At 47.6% G+C, this 18,405-nt stretch overlaps 1 protein-coding gene across 4 annotated transcripts in view; it reads left to right on the forward strand.

The window, feature by feature from the left end:
• The window catches only part of CHST15 (carbohydrate sulfotransferase 15), an 83,792-nt gene that overhangs the window by 42,776 nt on the left and 22,611 nt on the right, over positions 1–18,405 (forward strand). For all 4 annotated transcript variants that reach the window (XM_017497875.2, XM_017497873.2, XM_017497874.2 and 1 more), the window contains exons 2-5: positions 4,483–5,532; positions 6,290–6,629; positions 8,278–8,424; positions 12,062–12,218. In XM_017497875.2, the coding sequence (XP_017353364.1) occupies positions 4,987–5,532; positions 6,290–6,629; positions 8,278–8,424; positions 12,062–12,218 (1,190 nt within the window). In that variant the 5' untranslated portion in view covers positions 4,483–4,986. The remainder of the gene's footprint in view (positions 1–4,482; positions 5,533–6,289; positions 6,630–8,277; positions 8,425–12,061; positions 12,219–18,405) is intronic.

Raw genomic sequence — 18,405 nt, forward strand, 5'->3', positions numbered from 1 at the left:
AACCCCACCCCTGACTTTGGCCTTCAAGACTCTACAGTCTGATCCCTTCCTCCTCTCCTATGGGGTTTATACCCCCGTCAGCTGGTGCCCCGAGGGCCTACCTGCCAGTAGCCTCCTGGGCTGGGACTCCCCACAGCTTCTCTCCACAGGGTCTTTGCTTCTCTGGTCTCCACGTGACTGGCTTCCTTCTTGTCCTCCAGCGTCCCCTCTGAAATCAGGTCTTCCCTGTCACCCTGTGTCCCATACCTCCCACTTCTCTAAGGCAGTAGCTCCAACCTAGGGGTGACTGTGCACCCCAGGGGACATTGACAATGCCTGGGGACATTTTTGGTTGTGACGTCTCAGGAAAGTGGTGCTCTGGCATCCAGTGGGTGGGGGCCAGGGTGCTGCTAAGCATAGTACAATGCACAGGAGAGCCCTGACCACGAAGAAGGGGCCAGCCCTATGAGGGTGCAAAGAATTCCCAAACCCTGTTCCAGTGGTTTTATTGTTCTCTTCCCTCTTTATTATTCTTTTCTGCATAGCCTTTATCTCTCAGCGCATGGGATTATCTTATTCATTTGGGACTTCTCTATAGCTTGTACCCTGCAGCCCTTACCCCTGATGGAACAGAAGCTCCACTTGGGAAAAGGTGTCCTCTCGGTCAGCTCTGCACCACACACGCCCGGTCCAGGGAGGGCTTGCCTGGAAGCTGCAGAGCTCTAGGGCCTTCATTTACAAGGGATTCACCTGGTCTTCAGATTGCTTGCCCATCTTACTGAGGATTTGACATACTATACAATGGCAATCAATTTGCGTAAAAAGTTGTAAGATAGTTTTATGGGTTTTTTTTTGTTTCTCAGAGAGGACACCCCGACCCCCATCCAGGGGTGTTTTCCAACACCAGCAAACTCTCCAATTCCAGAACCGAACTGATTAACCTACCACTCAATTCAAGTGTGCCCCTACCAGAGGCAGCCTCAGACTCTACAGGTGTGAGGGCTTGATCCCACCAGACTCCCCACTTCAGACGCCAGTCCCAAGTATTGGGTCCCCAGGTTATCCACGCTTCTGTCCAAATCGGCTACAAAGGCAAGAGAGTCCCACAACCTCCTCAGGTTCAGTAATTCACTAGAATGATTCACAGAACTCAAGAGAGTGCTTGACTTATCATCAGTCTATGATAGGACACAATGCAGAAACAGGCAATAGATGGGATGCATGGGGGGAGTATGGCGGATGGTGTGTGGAGCTTCCATGCTGTCTCCCTTCACTCCACTCTCCCAGCACCTCCAAGGGCTCCATCAGCCTGGAAGCTCCCTGAGCCCTTTGGTTTAGGGGTCTTGATACAGTTCCATTACGAAGGCATGATTGGTCAAATCGTTGGCCACTGGTGATGGACTTAATCCATAGCCCTTCTTCCCCACCTGGAGTCTGGGGGATTGCTGAAAACTTCTCACCGAGGCTTGGTTTTTCTGGTGACCAGCCCCCAACCTGGAGCCATCCCGGCTCAAAGGATCACCTCATCACCATACACTCAGGTATGGCTGAAAGGGGCTTGTCATGACTGACAAAAGGTGCTTCTCTCACCCCATCACTTAGAAAAATTCCAAGGATTGCCAGGCACGGTGGCTCACGCCTGTAATCCCAGCACTTTGGGAGGCCGAGGTGGGTGGATCATGAGGTCAGGAGTTCAAGACAAGCCTGACCAAAGTGGTGAAACCCTGTCTCTACTAAAACTCCAAAACTTAGCCAGATGTGGTGGCAGGTGCCTGTAATCCCAGCTACTCAGGAGGCTGAGGCAGGAGAATCGCTTGAACTCAGGTGGCAGAGGTTGCAGTGAGCTGAGATGGCACCACTGCACTTCAGCCTGGGTGACAGAGTGAGACGCTGTCTCAAAAAAAAAAAAAAAAAGAAAAGAAAGAAAGAAAAATTCCAAGGATTTTAGCACCTGTGTACCAGTACCCAGGATGAAGACCAAATACTCGTCTCTTTATTTCTGCATCACATCCCTCAGCTTGTATTGGCTTTTGCTCTCCCCAAACTGGTCGTGCACAACACTGAGTTGCTCTTCAAAAGGTATTTGTTGAACAAATGAATGATCGAATGAAAGAATGCTAGGAGGTGAGAAAACACTGTATCTGAGTGTTTTTCTAAGGTCCTTACAGCATCTTGAATTGCCTCCTCAGTTCTTTCTGTTTAGGAAGCAGGACCGGCAGAGGTGGGCTGGGTAGAGGGGGAGGCTGCCCCGCAGACATGCTGTGTCCGCCTGGTCCTGGAGCCCCATCTTCTCACCTCTCTGCTGAGACTGTCAGCTGCTCATTTTTTTTTACTTTGCTTGAAATAAGCTTCCCCCGCTCTTGTTTAGGAATGTTTTGCCCATTCTTTTGAGTCCAGATTATGTGCATTCCTGTCTTGGAGCTTCAAAGTCCATGTTTTGTTTGTTTTTTAAAGAATCTAATTTGATTTTCTGCAGCAGAAAGACGGAGGGTGGGAACTCCCTCCCTGCTGAGCTGCTGGTTGGAGTCGCATTTTTAACTCCAGCTTGATCTTGTCTTGGACACGTGAAAAAATGTTTTCTTGGCTTTAATGATGGGGTTTCCAAGTAGGGGATCTTGCCCTTTTGTTTCTTTAGTTTGGAAGAATTGTTTGTAGCAAGCGATGGGTCGATGGGTCGGGGTGGTTGAGCCAGTTTGAAGCAGAGGCTGAGGCTTGAGGTTTCTGACATGTCCCTTCAGCTGCCTTCAGGGATGAGAGATGGGGGTCGGGCCTGAGATGTCTGGCCTGGCTTCCCAGAACTGGCCCCTTCCTCATCCCCGCCCGGCGCCTCTGCAGGACTCAGGTCTCAGCCTTTACTGACCGGCCTTTCTCAAACTGGCTCCTCCATACCCTAGTGAGGCTCCGTGGCCAGTTATGTTCTTCCAACTTTGTGTATTATATTCCTCTCTTGTGGATTCACAGGGCTTATTAGCATATCAAAGGCCCTGAAAAGTTCAGCTGTAAAGGATTTTGTGTAATTTTGTCCATTCCACATTTTCTCCAAATAATTTAAGCACAGAACACTCACCAACGGCAAGCGGAACATTTTGTGGGAGGAAGACGTTTTGGGAAACACAGCTTGGCTGTTTCTTGGCCACCGTATTTTGAGAAAACATGGGCTTTTCAGTCCAAGGGGCATGAACACTTCTTTGGTTGAGTTCTGATTGTTTAATCCTTCAGCCAGGACCTGGAGCTCTTCGTGTGGGGTGGGTTAATGCCACCTCTGTGGAGACAGTGAGGACTGTTTGAGGGGTGGCGTGTGTGGAGCTGGAGATGAGTCACCACTGTTGGGTAATTCTCAATTGTTAAGGAATAATCATGTGGTGTAGGATCCCCCATCTTTGATTCCATTTCAAATGCTTTTGTTATTCACTGACAATTAAAAATCATCATAGGAATAGTTGACGATGCTATTGTTATCAATGCTGTTTACCTTTTATGGTAGCTAAATATGTCGGGCATTCTTCATTTACATGTAGTAGCTAATTTAGTACTTGTTAAGGTGCTCTTATTATCCTAATTTTGTTAGTGAGGAAACCAAAGCTCAGAGAGGTTATACGCCTTGCTCAGGGTCACACAGCCAGTTAGAGGTGATCAACCACTGCTATAAACTCAGTAGGTCTTCTTTTTTGCTTATCCATGGCTCTTTTTATGGCATCTGCAAAGAAGTGTCATTTGGGCAACAATGTATTTTATAACCACAAGTTTCTATTAATGGGTTTTTAAGAATCGTATCTTGCTCGCGATGATGAAAGTGAAAAATTATGTCAGGGTCTGAAACTCTGTGTCACTCGAGGGAATACTGTACATCAGATTTAATTGCTTAATAACTTAAAGTCAAGTGGTTTTTTAATATAATACATTCTACTGAAGGAGAGACTCATTTGTTTCTAAATTTTCATTAACTTTTGCTTCCTTAATCTGATAATAAAGGTTAACTCTAAGAAAGAGACTGCTGATGCCAGCGAGAGGAAAAAACACATTTTCTCTGCCTGTTCCCATTCTAACTATCCTCCTTAGTAGTCCTCAGATTTTCATTGACAGAAAAGCACTGATATTTCAATTCGTCCCTCAACTTTGTAGTCATTGACTGTGCATGAATCCGAGAATGATCACAACATCCTGGGATTCAGAGATCCCGTAACTGAGATGTATCAAGGCAGGGGGAATAGGGGAGACATGGACCATGCGGAAAATGAGAGGTTTGATGTGATTCTGGAGGTGCTGGTATTGGGGTCATGTTTGGTGGCAGAAATTGAGCCCCAAAGCCAACTGCAAGAACCTGAAACCTCTTCCTTTATCCTTACGATTTTCTATGACTTGCTTAGAACCAGGCTGGCTTGGCTGGACTTAGAAGTGGAAAAGAGAGAGAGCCTCTATCTCTCCTTGGAGGATGAGCCTTGGGTTATTGCTATTCTCACACAGCGAAATCAATATAATAAAACTTCTTGCCTTTTTGTGTAGGAAATCTGGCATTTTTAAAAGTTTGCGCCCCATGAAGAGGAAATATTCCAAAGGCACTTGGGATGTAAAAGCAGAGATCTTCACAGATGTCTCCATGGATGGCATGCCAATCTATCCATCAATGAGAAGACCATGATTTCTTTTAATTTCGTGTGTGTTTCCACATTCCCCAGCGAGAATTCTTCCACTTTTTTTGGTACCATGGGAAAAACCTGAAGGGCAGGCAGAGTTGCTCCCGAACTTGTGAACTTCTGTGAGGTTGCAGCAGCTCTTGCAGAACATGACTTTTGGACATTGCTTCCTTTTGTTTCCTTTCGGAGCTGAACCAAAGAATGTACTTCCTCTTTCTCTAGTGCTTTGGTGTCTGCTTCTTTCTGTATTTGTGCGTTTTGTCCATCTTATATAATCACAAGACATCCTTAAGGTTTTCCAGCACAATTTGCAAACATCCAGACTTCTGGGGGCCCATCCATGGCTCGGTAAGCCCAGGGCACTGGTGCTACCATGAGGCACTGCGTTAACTGCTGCATACAGCTGTTACCCGACGGCGCACACAAGCAGCAGGTCGACTGCCGAGGGGGCCCCCATCACGGTCACCAGGTGTGCCCCACGTGCAAAGGAGAAAACAAAATTCTGTTTCGTGTGGACAGTAAGCAGATGAACTTGCTTGCTGTTCTCGAAGTGAGGACTGAAGGGAACGAGAACTGGGGTGGGTTTCTGCGCTTCAAGAAGGGGAAGAGATGTAGCCTTGTTTTTGGACTGATAATAATGACCTTGGTAATGGCTTCTTACATCCTTTCTGGGGCCCACCAAGAGCTTCTGATCCCATCACCTTTCCGTTATGGAGGCTTCCCCAGCAACCCCAGCTTGATGGACAGCGAAAACCCAAGTGACACAAAAGAGCATCACCACCAATCCTCTGTAAATAATATTTCATACGTGAAGGACTATCCAAGCATTAAATTAATTATCAACAGCATCACAGCCAGGATTGAGTTCACAACCAGACAGCTCCCAGACTTAGAAGATCTTAAGAAGCAGGAGTTGCATGTGAGTAGCTTTGTGCTAATCTTGACTGATTGGTTGATTTTTAGAAATGAGTGCTTTTCTTTCTATCATCATCTTTGGGAACACAGAAGGAAAATGACTAAAAAATGTCTCAGATGTAGCAAGGATCATTTGACAGCCTTATGGATTTGAATGCACTGAGAGAGTGCTGTTTGCTTAGGCTATGGAGTGCCAGGAAGGGAATCTGCTGTCCTGAACGCGGGGCTAGGCATGTTCAAGGGCCGCCGACTCTCATTATTGCATTCCAGGACTTCTTGCTTGACATGTGGTGCTGGTAGTTAAAAGTTGCTTTTGCAGATCACCATCATTTGGGATTTTAAAGTTGAGTTAAATTTGATTTTCTGCTTCTATTCTATATTTTAATCTCTAGTGGTAATTTAAATATACAACTAGTAAAAGGATTCTTTTTAATTACTGCGTGTGCATGTGTGTTGTGTATCAGAAAGGTGTAAATTATGGTGGAATGGATTTTGATTAAACTTCTTATTCTCTCCGAGTTTTTTTTTTTTTTTTTTTTTTTGTTCTTTTTTTTTTTTTTTTTTTTTTTGGTGGGGAAGTGGTGGTGAGAAAAGCACAGTCCCTGACCACCTACCGTTTTGCTTTATTTGTTAATCATTGTCAAATACTCAAATTTGAACACGGCCGTTAGTCTCAGGGCATGTTCCCATTGTACTTAGATTCTTTCGTTGCTCATTTTCCCCTCTTCTGTGTCACTCCTCCTCTTTCTGTTTCCTTGCAGATGTTTTCAGTCATCCCCAATAAATTCCTTCCAAACAGTAAGAGCCCCTGTTGGTATGAGGAGTTCTCGGGGCGGAACACCACCGACCCCTACCTCACCAACTCCTACGTGCTCTACTCCAAGCGCTTCCGCTCCACCTTTGACGCGCTGCGCAAGGCCTTCTGGGGCCACCTGGCGCACGCGCACGGGAAGCACTTCCGCCTACGCTGCCTGCCGCATTTCTACATCATCGGGCAGCCCAAGTGCGGGACCACGGACCTCTACGACCGCCTGCGGCTGCATCCCGAGGTCAAGTTCTCCGCCATCAAGGAGCCGCACTGGTGGACCCGGAAGCGGTTTGGTGAGTGCTGGGTCCCAGGCCCTGCGAGGGCGGCAGGAAGAGACTGCACAATTCCCTTGTCAGGAGGCTGTTCCCATGCGAAGACCCGGCGGGGTCTGGAACCCGGTTCCCAGCCATGCAGTGAGCATTGCTAGCTGTGTGCAGGACAAGGGGACGGGTCAGAACCGGCAGCTGTTTTTGTCCCGAAAGCCCAGGTACATGAGCCCAGCAGTGAGTGCCAGCACCAGTAAGGGCCCCCAAGGAGGGTGTAATTTGGGCTCTTGGCTCCCAGCTTTGTGCCGTTGCTTCAGGCCTCAGCTTCTCTGACCTGCCCTGTCTGCCTTATGGGTTCCATATGGAAACCACATGGAGATCACTGTAGAGGCCCTGCTCTCAACCCTTTGCTGCAGGCTGACGGCAACCACCGCCCATCCCTCTCTGCTCCAGCTCAGCCCCAGGCACCTGCAGCCCTCAGGTCACTGTTTCCTCTCTGTAACCTTTTCCTTGTGCCAGGAGAGGTTTGGTCACTGGAGCTGAGGCGTGATACGTGCCTGTTGTCAACCAGAGACCGGGCAGGCCACGAGGGTGTTTTCCAGTAATGGACTCAGGTTACCTAGAAGGGAATCTTCAAAGTTTTACTTAGACCAACTCTTAATGTGTTTCCTGACACGCATTTGCTTTCATCGTTTTGATGTTCATCCTACAGTGAGCTAAAGTGTAAATGTTTCTTTTGTGGTTTAGCAGCAGCCGCTGTAGGAGCCGGGGTCTCAAATCCATATGCATTTGCTGGACGTGTCTAAACACACTCTCCTGCCATAGGGTGCTCCTCCGAGGCTCACAGTGATTTCCCCTTAATGAAACCAGCTTCCCACTGGCAGGAAAGGAGGAAGAACAGGGGTGGGCCTCTGGAATCTAGTCTTCAGTGTCACCTTGAACCTCTTGTTGCTTTGACCGGGGACGTTCTCTTTCCAATTTCCATTGACCTCAGGAGTTGTGGTTTTGGAAAGTGGATTTTTAAATGTTTGCAAGTGAGATTTATTCATTTTTTAGGCAGGGGGTGAATTTAAGCTGTATGTGGCCGATGCCAGAATCCATTTCTGTCTAGGGTGTGATCAATTCCCCTTATTGTTTGGACAAAAGGCAGGGTATTTGATTGAACAGGGCAGGAGAGAGAACATCAGACGGATGCTGGCTGGGCCCCATGAGGAAGGCATCATGGAGTTTATAGGATACTGCCCTCCTCTCTCCATGGGCTGCCCTTGGTTCACTCTCCCTGTTTGATACAACACATGCATCCTGGGTGTCCTTGCTGCCCAGCCACTTACGAGTCCCACCTGTACACAGAATAACCAGCCCCAGACTCTGTCCCTCCAAGCAGACACGTTTGCTCTTGAATAGGTGTGCCAGCATTTAAGCTGCAACTGTCTAGCTTAGCTGTGGTGTCTTCCAGCACTTGAAGTATGCACGGATTGAAAGAGGGTAGCCAGGCTACGTAGATGCCCCACCCCGATCCCCAGCGGCCCCTTCTGAAGCTCACCTGGGCTGAGCCTCTTGCTGCAGCCACGCCCTTTAGTCCTCTTCATCTCCCTCTCTGGTCGCTGTCTGGGAGGCCATCACCCCAGCAGTAGCAACTTTGTCCCTAGTGTCTCCTGCTTCTTGGTTCTTGTAGGAATCGTCCGCCTAAGAGATGGGTTGCGAGACCGCTACCCTGTGGAAGATTATCTGGACCTCTTTGACCTGGCAGCACACCAGATCCATCAAGGACTGCAGGCCAGCTCTGCAAAGGAGCAGAGCAAGATGAATACAATCATTATTGGTAAGGCTTCTGTGTCACTCTCGCAGGGCTGGCACCCTCCCTGGGGTCCTGGCCCAGCTCTGCTTCACTGGCAGCACATTTGCATGGTGGCAGCAGACTTCCTTTGAGCCTCCTCTTCTCCACCTGGCCGGCACTCTTACCGCTACATAGTGTTCACATCATTTGAACAGTTACTATGAAGCGGAAATGTTGGCTTTCTAATTCTATGGAGACTTAAGGACAACTGAAGGTTTTCGTGAAAAGTTGCCATTTCTTTGTTTTTAAGAAATTAAGCAGGGATATTGACTTCTTTTCCTGATGTCCTGACCTGATAAGTTTGCATGGGGAGTTATAAGTGCAGTTAACTGGTTAGTCATCGATTTGCTGCTTGGAGCTTTTGTAATCCCTGGCAACTGGGACCATACAAGACGGAGGCCGCTTCTCCTGAAATAGACTCAGCCCCGACACATCGCCTATAACTAATTGCTGTTTAAAAAGCCTGGCCCCTGTCAACCTAATGCCTTTGGGCATTCAAAATGAGGTTGATTAATAACAATTTGTTTTAAACATTCACAAGAATATTTTGTAAGAAAACTTATATATTCACTCTTTTTAAAATTTATTTTTTATTGTATAATTTAAGTTGTACAACATAACATGTTTTGATGGGCGTAGAGACAATGAAATGATTACTAGTCAAGCAAATTAACACAGCCAATTTTTTTGACAGTTACTTTTGTGTGTGGGTAGGTGGTGTGTGTGTGTGTGTGTGTGTGTGTGTATGTGTGTGTGTATTAAAAGCACCTGAAATCTGCCCTGGAAAATTTCTAGCATATGATACAGGATTAATAACTACAGGTCACATGCTCTACCATAGATCTCTAGACTTGTTATTTGTCTGACATAATTCTTTTTATTGGATTTAGCTTAGAAGGCATTTATCCACTGATGCTTCTGAAAGAGAAATTGAATCACGTTTTGCTTAAATTGTTTACCTTAGACAGTGATCTGTTTTTTAATTTTCCTGGATCTGTTACATTTGCAATCCCCAAATTACATGAATCTATTAGCTACTAAGAGGAACTGTAATTACCCCTTTGAAAGATGACTTTTTAACTTAAGACTCTGATGTCCAAGGGGACAGGCTTATGTGCCCAAGTCCTGACTTAGTTCTTCTTTTTTTTTTTAACTGAAAGTAATTAAGTCACTGGGAGTCACCTCCAGGATGATTTAGCTGTTAGCTAGTCTTTTGCAAATGTGGGGGTCCAAACTCCCCAAATCACAAGCCTAACTTATATTTCATTGTGACTTCTATACCATATGCCTGTGGGAAAATCACATGTTCTTATGAAAGAGCTGGAAATATGTATCCTCAAGCCAGGAAACAGAGACTAAGATAATGAATGAAAAAGGAAAGCCTCAGTTTGGTCTCCTAATTTTGCTTGCTCCTAGATTTTAAAAAGAACAAAAAATAAAATCACTGTGCTGATATTTACTGAAAGCAGAGTTTGGTGAGTTTTGTGGTAGACTTGCAGTGTAACAGGTATCTAGCCCTGCCTGGGCTAGCAGCCAGCTCTGTGCCATGCAACCAGTCATTTTTCCTGTTCCTGGACTCTGTCTGCACCTCTGCAAAGTGGGATTGTTGGACCAGGTCAGTTCTAGACTCCCTCCAGCTCTGAAATGTGACTCAGCTCTGCCCCAGCTCTTCCTCTTTATTAGATTCTGGGTGGAAACGGCAGGATCTTTCGTCATCTTGGGACCTAGGTCAGAGAGGACCTTTCTTCCACTGTCATTGTTGACAGCTAGAGTCATATAGGAGGTTCGGGATGCAAGCAGCCTGAGTGTGATGGCTGAACTTGGGGCCAGGGCTTTAGACGTGTTGAAAGGCCTCTGCCTCTATCCCAAGTACCCCACGTGCTACTCTGTTTCTTGAATTGACTGTCTTCCCCCTTATATCTTAAAGCCTGAGAGCGGAAGGGCCGTGCTTTCCTTTCCCCGTCTGTTCCTGGTGCCAAGCACAGCGCTGAGCACAGATTAGACACCAAATGAATGCTTCCTGGATGGACAAAGGATGGATGATGGCTGGATGGAAGGAAGACAGGTGGATGGACAGGTGCCTCCATGGCTCTGGAACCAGTTCATTTTTGAGATCTGACAGAATTTGTACCCAGTTAGGTAGTGAGTCCACTTGGCCTTTATATTCTCTTGTTCATGGGGAGTGGAATTTTCAAGGGACTTCTGATTGACTTGCTTTTTCTGTATCCTAGGGTGTTATCTCTTTAAAAAAAGAAAGAAAAAAAGGCCAGAACAGAGCTGGTCGCCTGGATGTGATTACACATCCGACAGAACTGATAGGGCCCTGCCTGCTTCCTGCAGGGATACGATACGCTTGTCACTGACCAAAGAGACTCAGTCATCTGGCTCAGTCTCTCCCTGGATAAGTAACTTTGAGATGTGTCCAGTGGTCCTTGGCAAACTGTCAGGAGATCAGGTGTAGAGCTGATTGATGGATTTGCCTTTTTAAATCTCTGAAGACTTTCCTATACACACACACACACACACACACACACACACACACACAGCCTCAAACTCTGGGGAAATTGGCTTCATCCTCTGAGAGCGTCTGTGCTGTTGGAATGCCTGCCTGTGTCTTGGCATCACCTCCGTGCTGGGATGTGTGTTTGCCATTTGCATCCTTCACTCCTGAGGACCATGATGAAATGTGAAATGGACTGGGACCCAGTTCCTATGCACCCAGTCTGCACTGAGTAGGCGCCAGCTGTGTGCAGAGCAGTGGTCTGGCAGGGGACAGGGCCTGTGAGCCCCGTGGCAAAGGCCTTCTCTCTTTTAGTCTTAGAGTATGCCTTGTGATGAACCATTACAGCTTCGAGGAAAGAAATCGCACCCAAATTCCTCATGAGGGTTCGTGTCCCCACCCTCCTCCATTCTCCTGACGCTTTGAAAGGAAACCATCTAGTACCAGCTCCAGGCTCCTCGTCTGCTAGACCAGTTCTTGACTCCTTCGGCTCTGAAATGTGGTTCAGCTCTGCCCCAGCTCTTTCTCCTTGTTAGATCCTGGGCAGAAATGGCAGGGTTTTTCCTCATCTTGGGTCCCCAGGTCAGAGAGAACTCCTATTATTACTAGAACTATCTAGTATATAGAACATATATTGGGAAACTATACAGGAAAATCATTTTCAAAACCACCTATAATTTCCCACCTAGACAACTGCTATTTATGTTTTGGTGTATTTTCTTACAGACTGCATTGTCAGTGGGCCCTTAAAATGCCGTGGAGCTGTGTGCCATGAGCTAAGTTAAATACTGTGAAACTGAGGGGCCAGATGCTAGTGAAGGGTTTTTCTTTTTTGTTCGCCTTGGAAAGAGGAGCTCAGGGCTGGGGGACACTCGGTGTTGCATGGATCCCCTGGACTTCCAGACAGAGATTTTTGAGGTAGAGTTGGGGTGTGGCTGTGGCAGGGGTAGGCAACCAACCTTCTCTCCTTGGAGTCTCTTCTGCCCTCGAAGGCTGACAGCTTACTCTCTCCCACTGCTTAAGAGGAAGGCATCAGGGCCAGGTTTGACCTCCGGCACACAGGGCCACTCCGTGGGAGCCTGCATCTCCGCCCTGCTGACTTGCAGTGTTTGCTGTTTCCAGGGGAGGCCAGTGCCTCCACGATGTGGGATAATAATGCCTGGATGTTCTTCTACGACAACAGCACGGATGGCGAGCCGCCGTTTCTCACCCAGGACTTCATCCACGCCTTCCAGCCCAACGCCAAGCTGATTGTCATGCTCAGGGACCCTGTGGAGAGGTGAGCAGTTTCCGTGTTTTGTATTTGGGGTCAAAAGAAAAGGCACTTTTGAAGAATGGTGTTCCCCTCTCATCACAAATAAGATTCTGTCTCCTTTAGAAAAAATTAAACTGGCTGAGTGCGGTGGCTCACACCTGTAATCCCAGCAATTTGGGAGGCCGAGGTGAGTGGATCACCTGAGGTCAGGAATTCAGGACCAGCCTGGCCAACATGGTGAAACTCTGTCTCTACTAAAAATACAAAAATTAGCCAGGTGTGGTGACACACTCCTGTAGTGCCAGCCACTCGGGAGGCTGAGGCAGGAAAATCACTTGAACCCAGGAGATGGAAGCTGCAGTAAGCCAAGATGGTGCAACTGCATTCCAGCCTGGATGACAGAGCAAGATTCCAGCTTAAAAAAAATAAATAAATAAAAACAAAAAACAATAAACAGAACTTGCAATCTTACTGCTATTTCTTACGTAAATGTTATTCTTGGGGCAGTCCTCGCAAGTTTAAACACATTGCAGATTGTTTTCTTAGCCATTCTGATCCTGGTCGGTGCGACTTCAGCCCCGGTGGGCTTGACCGGGGACACAGGACTGATCCTTGGTACTGTCAGGGCTCAGGAAACACCCTTAGAATCAGGGGTGTAAGCTGCCCCATGTGGTTTAACTCCTAGAATTCTGTGTCTCTCGGTGTGGTTGATGACTTTATCCTTGTCTGCATTGAATGTAGTTTCTAGCTTTCCTTGAGAGACCTAAAGGAAGAACAATGATGAGTAGAGCAGCTTTGCTTTAAGATCAAGGGATGCCCAGTGTGGGTGAGGCCAGGGCAGTGGGATATTGAATAGCCATAAGGGGCGGCCTGGCTGACACTGGGCGCTACCTGCATCACTGATGCCTGTGTGAATGTAGAATCTCAAGGCTGCCAGGACCTTAAAGTTATACTGAATACCACCACATCAGAGATAAGGGGGCGCCCAGTCTAATCTAATCTGCTCCCTGAGTCAGGGAATTCTCCACCCTATGGAGATGGCCAGTGTAGCTTAGGATAGCCCTGTATTTTAAGACGAGGTCTGTTTTGGGGGAATATTCACTCATTCGTCCTGTTTCTTCTCCATACAGTCAGACAAACCAGGTCTAATCCTTCCAAAATAGGAGAGGCTGATGATATTTAAAGACAGGGACCTGGCAGCCCCAGGAAACTGACCCCTGGGATCCCTTCCTTGGGTGGCATACCTTCCTGGCCCCACATATTCGCCAATTATAATAATAAGGCATGTTTGTTGTGTAAATTTCAGAACGTATATTGGAAAACTGTTTTCAAACTATAATTTCCCGCCTAAATAACTACTATTTATGTTTTCGTGTATTTTCTCCCAGACTTCTTTTCTATGCAACTGTGTGTGTGTGTGTGTGTGTTTGCATGTGGGTGTGACGGTACAGTCTTATGTCCTGTTTCTTTCACTTTGCATTGTTGCCCCCAAAGAACATGCTTTAAAGTTGGCCCTGGTCACAATTCTGAGCTGATGTCCCTCTTGTGGAGTCTGCGTGGCTCCTGCCGCTCTTTGACCTGGCCAGGGAGAGGCTGGATCCGCCCTCTCTAAGCCCTGCCCCCTGAGCCTGAGCTCTCAGTGGCTATCCCGGTGCCATCCCTTCCGGCACGTGCCAGGTATACTTTTGCTCCCTGCTCTCTGTGTCTTCCAGCTCAGGACTCTGTCCACTCTCTTCTGAGGCAGCCGCCAACTTGCTGTCCCTTGCCATGTCCTACCTGCTGGTTCCCACATTTTGGAGGCAGGAATTGGCCCTGCCAAGTGGGCTGGGCTGGTCTCTCTCTGTCCATCGGGGCTGACACACACCAGTGGAGCTCTCATGGTGACATAGCTGTCACCTCGAGCTGACCCCTCACCACTCCCAGAGGTGTTTTCATAGCTGCTCTGCCTCCCTACCCCACAAGACCCCCAGCTGAAGACCGCAAGTGCTCTGTGTGCTCAGCAAATGTTTTCCTGCCGCTGTTCCTTAGTTCCTCATTCTGAGGAAGGTCAGACCACGCCTCAACCTCAGGGGCCAGGAGCGCACACAGCAACCTTGTGTGCTCTCTGGGCACGGAGAGGTGAGGGCTGATCTGTCGGGACTGGGTTTGGTGTGTGTCTGCCCTGTTCTGGGCTCCGGAAGACTGGAGCTCCTGGACTGCGTAGGGCCAGGGGCGTGGTTGTGGTTGGTTGCAGTTCTGCAGAGTAGGAGGATGGGGAAGTGGGCTCCTGAGCGGGGAGATCCAGAAGGAACTGACCTGGAGAAGCTGATGCCAGACCGGATTTTGAAGGGTGAATAAGAGTTTGCTGTGTAAGCAAGGGAGGAAGGCGGGTTAAGAGGAAGAAGCGTTCCATGCAGAGAAGCACAAGTACAAGGGAAAAGACAGCGTGTTCTCCTGCTAGGGGGTGGAGCCAGGGTCCCTGAATGTGTCTCTTCCTGGAGTTCTGGTCCCACCTCTGAGGACACCAACACCACAAAGGTGAGCCTTGGAACAGGAAGACAGCAGCACTGTGCAGGTGCAGGGGGCTCAGCCAGGAGCAGGACCTGCCAACTCGTCTCTCTTACCCTAGCCTGAGTCTGCCAGCTAGAAGGAAGCTCACAGTTCACAATGCGGTCCTCCCAAGTAGCCACCATATTTTCTTCTTTTTAAAAACAAATACTCCATTTATACTAGGAACTGAACGTAAAAGTTTCTTGCCTCCCTGGTCCTTAGCCTAACAGAAATAGTTGGTCAATTCAAACATATATTATATTCAGCCCCTGCCATGGGCTGGGTGCTGTGCTGGGCACTGAGCATATGTGCCCTGGTGAACAATGATGGTGACACAGTGCCTCCCACCTGGGAGCAGGTGCTTTATCGGAGAAGTGAGGGGCCTTGCCTTCGTCAGGGCACATGCCCCCGTGCTGAGGAGCAGGGCAGGACACGGGGCAGTAGCATGTTAGGACACTGACCCAGGCCTTGCTTTGGCTGCGGTACTAGTTACGTACTGCTGCAGAACCAGTTCACCCAGCACTTAGCAGCTTCAGACAGTCTCTGGGGATCAGGAACCCATGTGCAGCTTTACTGGGTCCTCTATTTCAGGTTTCTCACAAGGCTGTGACCCAGCTGTCATCAGGCCTGGGCCTCTTCTGTATGCTTGACTGGGGAAGGACCTGCTTCCAGGCACATAGGCTGTGGGCAGAATTTAGTCCTTAAGAGCTGTTAGAATGAGGATTTCATATCTTTGCTGGCCTTTGACGAGAGGCTACCCTCAATACCTTGCCACAGGGCCTCTCCAGTATGGCTGCAGGCTTTATCCAAGCCAGCGAGCTAGAGTGTCTGCTAGCAGATTAGAAGTCATGATCTTTTCTAATCTAGTCATGAGTGTGAAACCCCATCATCATTGCCATATTCTGTTGGTTAGAAGCAGGTCATGAGGTCTAGCTGCACCAACGGAAAGAGACTACAGGGTGTGAACACCAAGAACCGGGTGTCAGCAAGGACCGTCTTAGGAGTCAGCCACCTCCCATTCTGCACCTGCTCCTCAGGAGACTGGGGCCTGGGCTTTGTGGCCAGGAGAGTAGCTTCCAGCTTGACCCCAACTCCAGTGACAGAGGAAGGGTGTGTTATGTGCATATTTTCTTTGTAAGTTACTGACATAGCAGCTGTTTCACTTCTTCTTAAACATTTATAAAAATACGTGACAATGGGAATTTCTTCTTTTTCGAAACCCATGACTCATGGCCTATCTGAAATGGCTGGCTTGTCTCCCATCTCAGCCAGAAAGGATGATAAATGCTGTGTGTTTAGGTCACTCTTAAAGAAACAAAACACTTTGAGCCCAAGTTCCATTAGTCTAACGGGATCCTGGGCCATTAGCCCACTTCCGTTCTTCCGTGACCTTGTACTTCTGTAAGCAGGAGATTTTGTGGGGTGCTGGCTGCAAGTGGGATTGGCCCAAGCTGTTCTGTTCCTTCTGTAAATTGGCTTGGAGCCGGGGAATACCACTTTTATTTCTAGTTTTAGGTTCGTATTCAGCCTTTACTTCTATAATTGATCAAAGGTAGAGGGTTTGAAAATGTTGGGATTGTAAGCAAAGTCAAATCACTTTTTAATTTCCAGAGAAGGATTCAAGTGGCAAGTCCATATTTTTTTTCTGGAGGAGAACAGCAGAATAATGGAAAGAAGTGGATGGGATGGTTCATATGGCCAAAGAAGCCAGCCAAGAATTCATGTTCCAGTTTTCTCTCTGTAAGAGATCATGACAATTTAAAACTAGCTTGATGCATTTCTATGCTAAATTGGCCCAGTTAATTAAAAAGAAGCCACCAATTGTAAGCAGAATTTTTCTTTATTTAATCCCATTCGTAAGTGGTAAAGACGATTCTTTTCAAACACATCTCACATTAGCCTCCTGCCTCTTCATTTGTGAGACAGTTGATAGAGTTTGTCTTGTAATTCAGAGGCGGTTATAGCCCCCATTAAATGTGAAAAATGCGCAGAAGGTGCTGGCCCCTCCAACCTAGCTGCATTCCTCTTTTATTCAAGGGACATTTGGAGTGGGGTCATGCACCATCTGTTAAGGACTTTACAGTGTCTGTATTTTGTTTTTAATTTTGTGTGTAGCCTTAATGTAATGCCCAGAAACGACCACCACAGGAATGGTTAGTTTTCCCATTTTATGATGATGAGTCCAAAGGGAAGGAGAATTCAGCTCAGTTAAGAATTCGAACTCGATTTTTACCCAAACCCCTTCAATCTTGGAACCTGGCCAGTTGTTTTCTTCATCTGCTTATATAAACGGAATTTTTAAGCAACCCCTTGCACTGGTCAAATGGTTCATTTATGAAGATAAACTAGGAAAGGAAGCAGGCTTTTAACGAAATGGATTCTGTTATAGGCAGTCGCTCATGGGGACACGGAGGATTAGTGGGCTGAACATTTGGACAGGAATCCTGGTTTCATCAGCTACACTCTGTCTGCAGAGTGTGTGAGGGGGCGTCAGGGTGGTGCGCAGCTTTCACCCACTGAGTGGGAGGTGTAGCCTGGTCATGGTGGCAGGGACACAGCCTTGGGGACCCAGATGATCTGCATTGGAATCCCAGCTCTGCTGCTTACTGTTCTGTGACCTGGGACAAGAAACTTAACCTCTCTGTGCCTCATTTTCTCATCGGTAAAATGGGGGAAGATAGACCTACCTCCAGCGTAGTGAGAATTAAATGACTTAATATATGTAGTAATGTGTTTAAACAGTGCTGGACAAATGGAAAATATATAATCATTAGCTATTATTATTAGGTATTAGTAATAGTTAATAATAATAACAATAAACTGATTGCTCATTTACTCACTCCCCAAATAGAGTTGCGAACCATATAACCAAGTTTTGGTCACAGTGGACCCCATACGTGATGATGGTCCCATAAAGGTATGATCCCACATTTTCACTGTGGCGTGTTCTATGTTTCGATATACAAATTCTAACTTCTGTGTTACAACTGCCTACAGAATTCCTGCTGTACAGGCTGATAGCTAGGAGCAGTAGGCTGTACCTTGCCGCCTAGGTGTGTAGTGGGCTGTGCCATCTGGATTTTTGTAAGTAACCACTCTATGACGTTCACACAATGACACTGCCTAATGACGCATTTCTCAGAACATATATATCCCCTCTGTTCAGTGACGCCTGGCTGTGTTTGTTGAACACCGTTGATGTGCTAGATGCAAGCTTTACATAGGAGAGGAAAATCCATCCCGTTTGCTCTCACAGAACCTGTCTAGTTGAGGGGGTGGGGCCAGGCTTCATGTAAATGACGGAGCTGGGGCAGCCCGTCAGAGCTGCCTCTGGGTGAGGCCTCTCCCATCTGCCCGCCGTTGGACAGGACCGCCTGTGGAGGCTTCACCTTGGGTGATAGTGGTGGTCTCTTCAGCTGAGGGTCATTCCCAGGAGGGACCGGGCTGTGAGTCATGGGCAGGGTGGCTCCCCAGTTTTGCAAAGCTCCGTGGATAGGAAGGACTTGGTCTTTGTGGATGCCTAGGCCTGGACACACCTCATTCACCTATTGCTACACCAGAGGGAGCAGGATGCCCACCTGAGGGCAAGAGCCAGCACGCACCGAAGGGAGCTGAGCCGATTCATGCCTTTGAACCGCAGCAGAACTTTGACTTGAGAACCTCGCTTGCAGTCAGGCAGCAC

The sequence above is a fragment of the Cebus imitator genome, unplaced genomic scaffold (assembly GCF_001604975.1).
Source record: "Cebus imitator isolate Cc_AM_T3 unplaced genomic scaffold, Cebus_imitator-1.0 Scaffold235, whole genome shotgun sequence".
Classification (NCBI taxonomy): Eukaryota; Metazoa; Chordata; class Mammalia; order Primates; family Cebidae; genus Cebus; species Cebus imitator.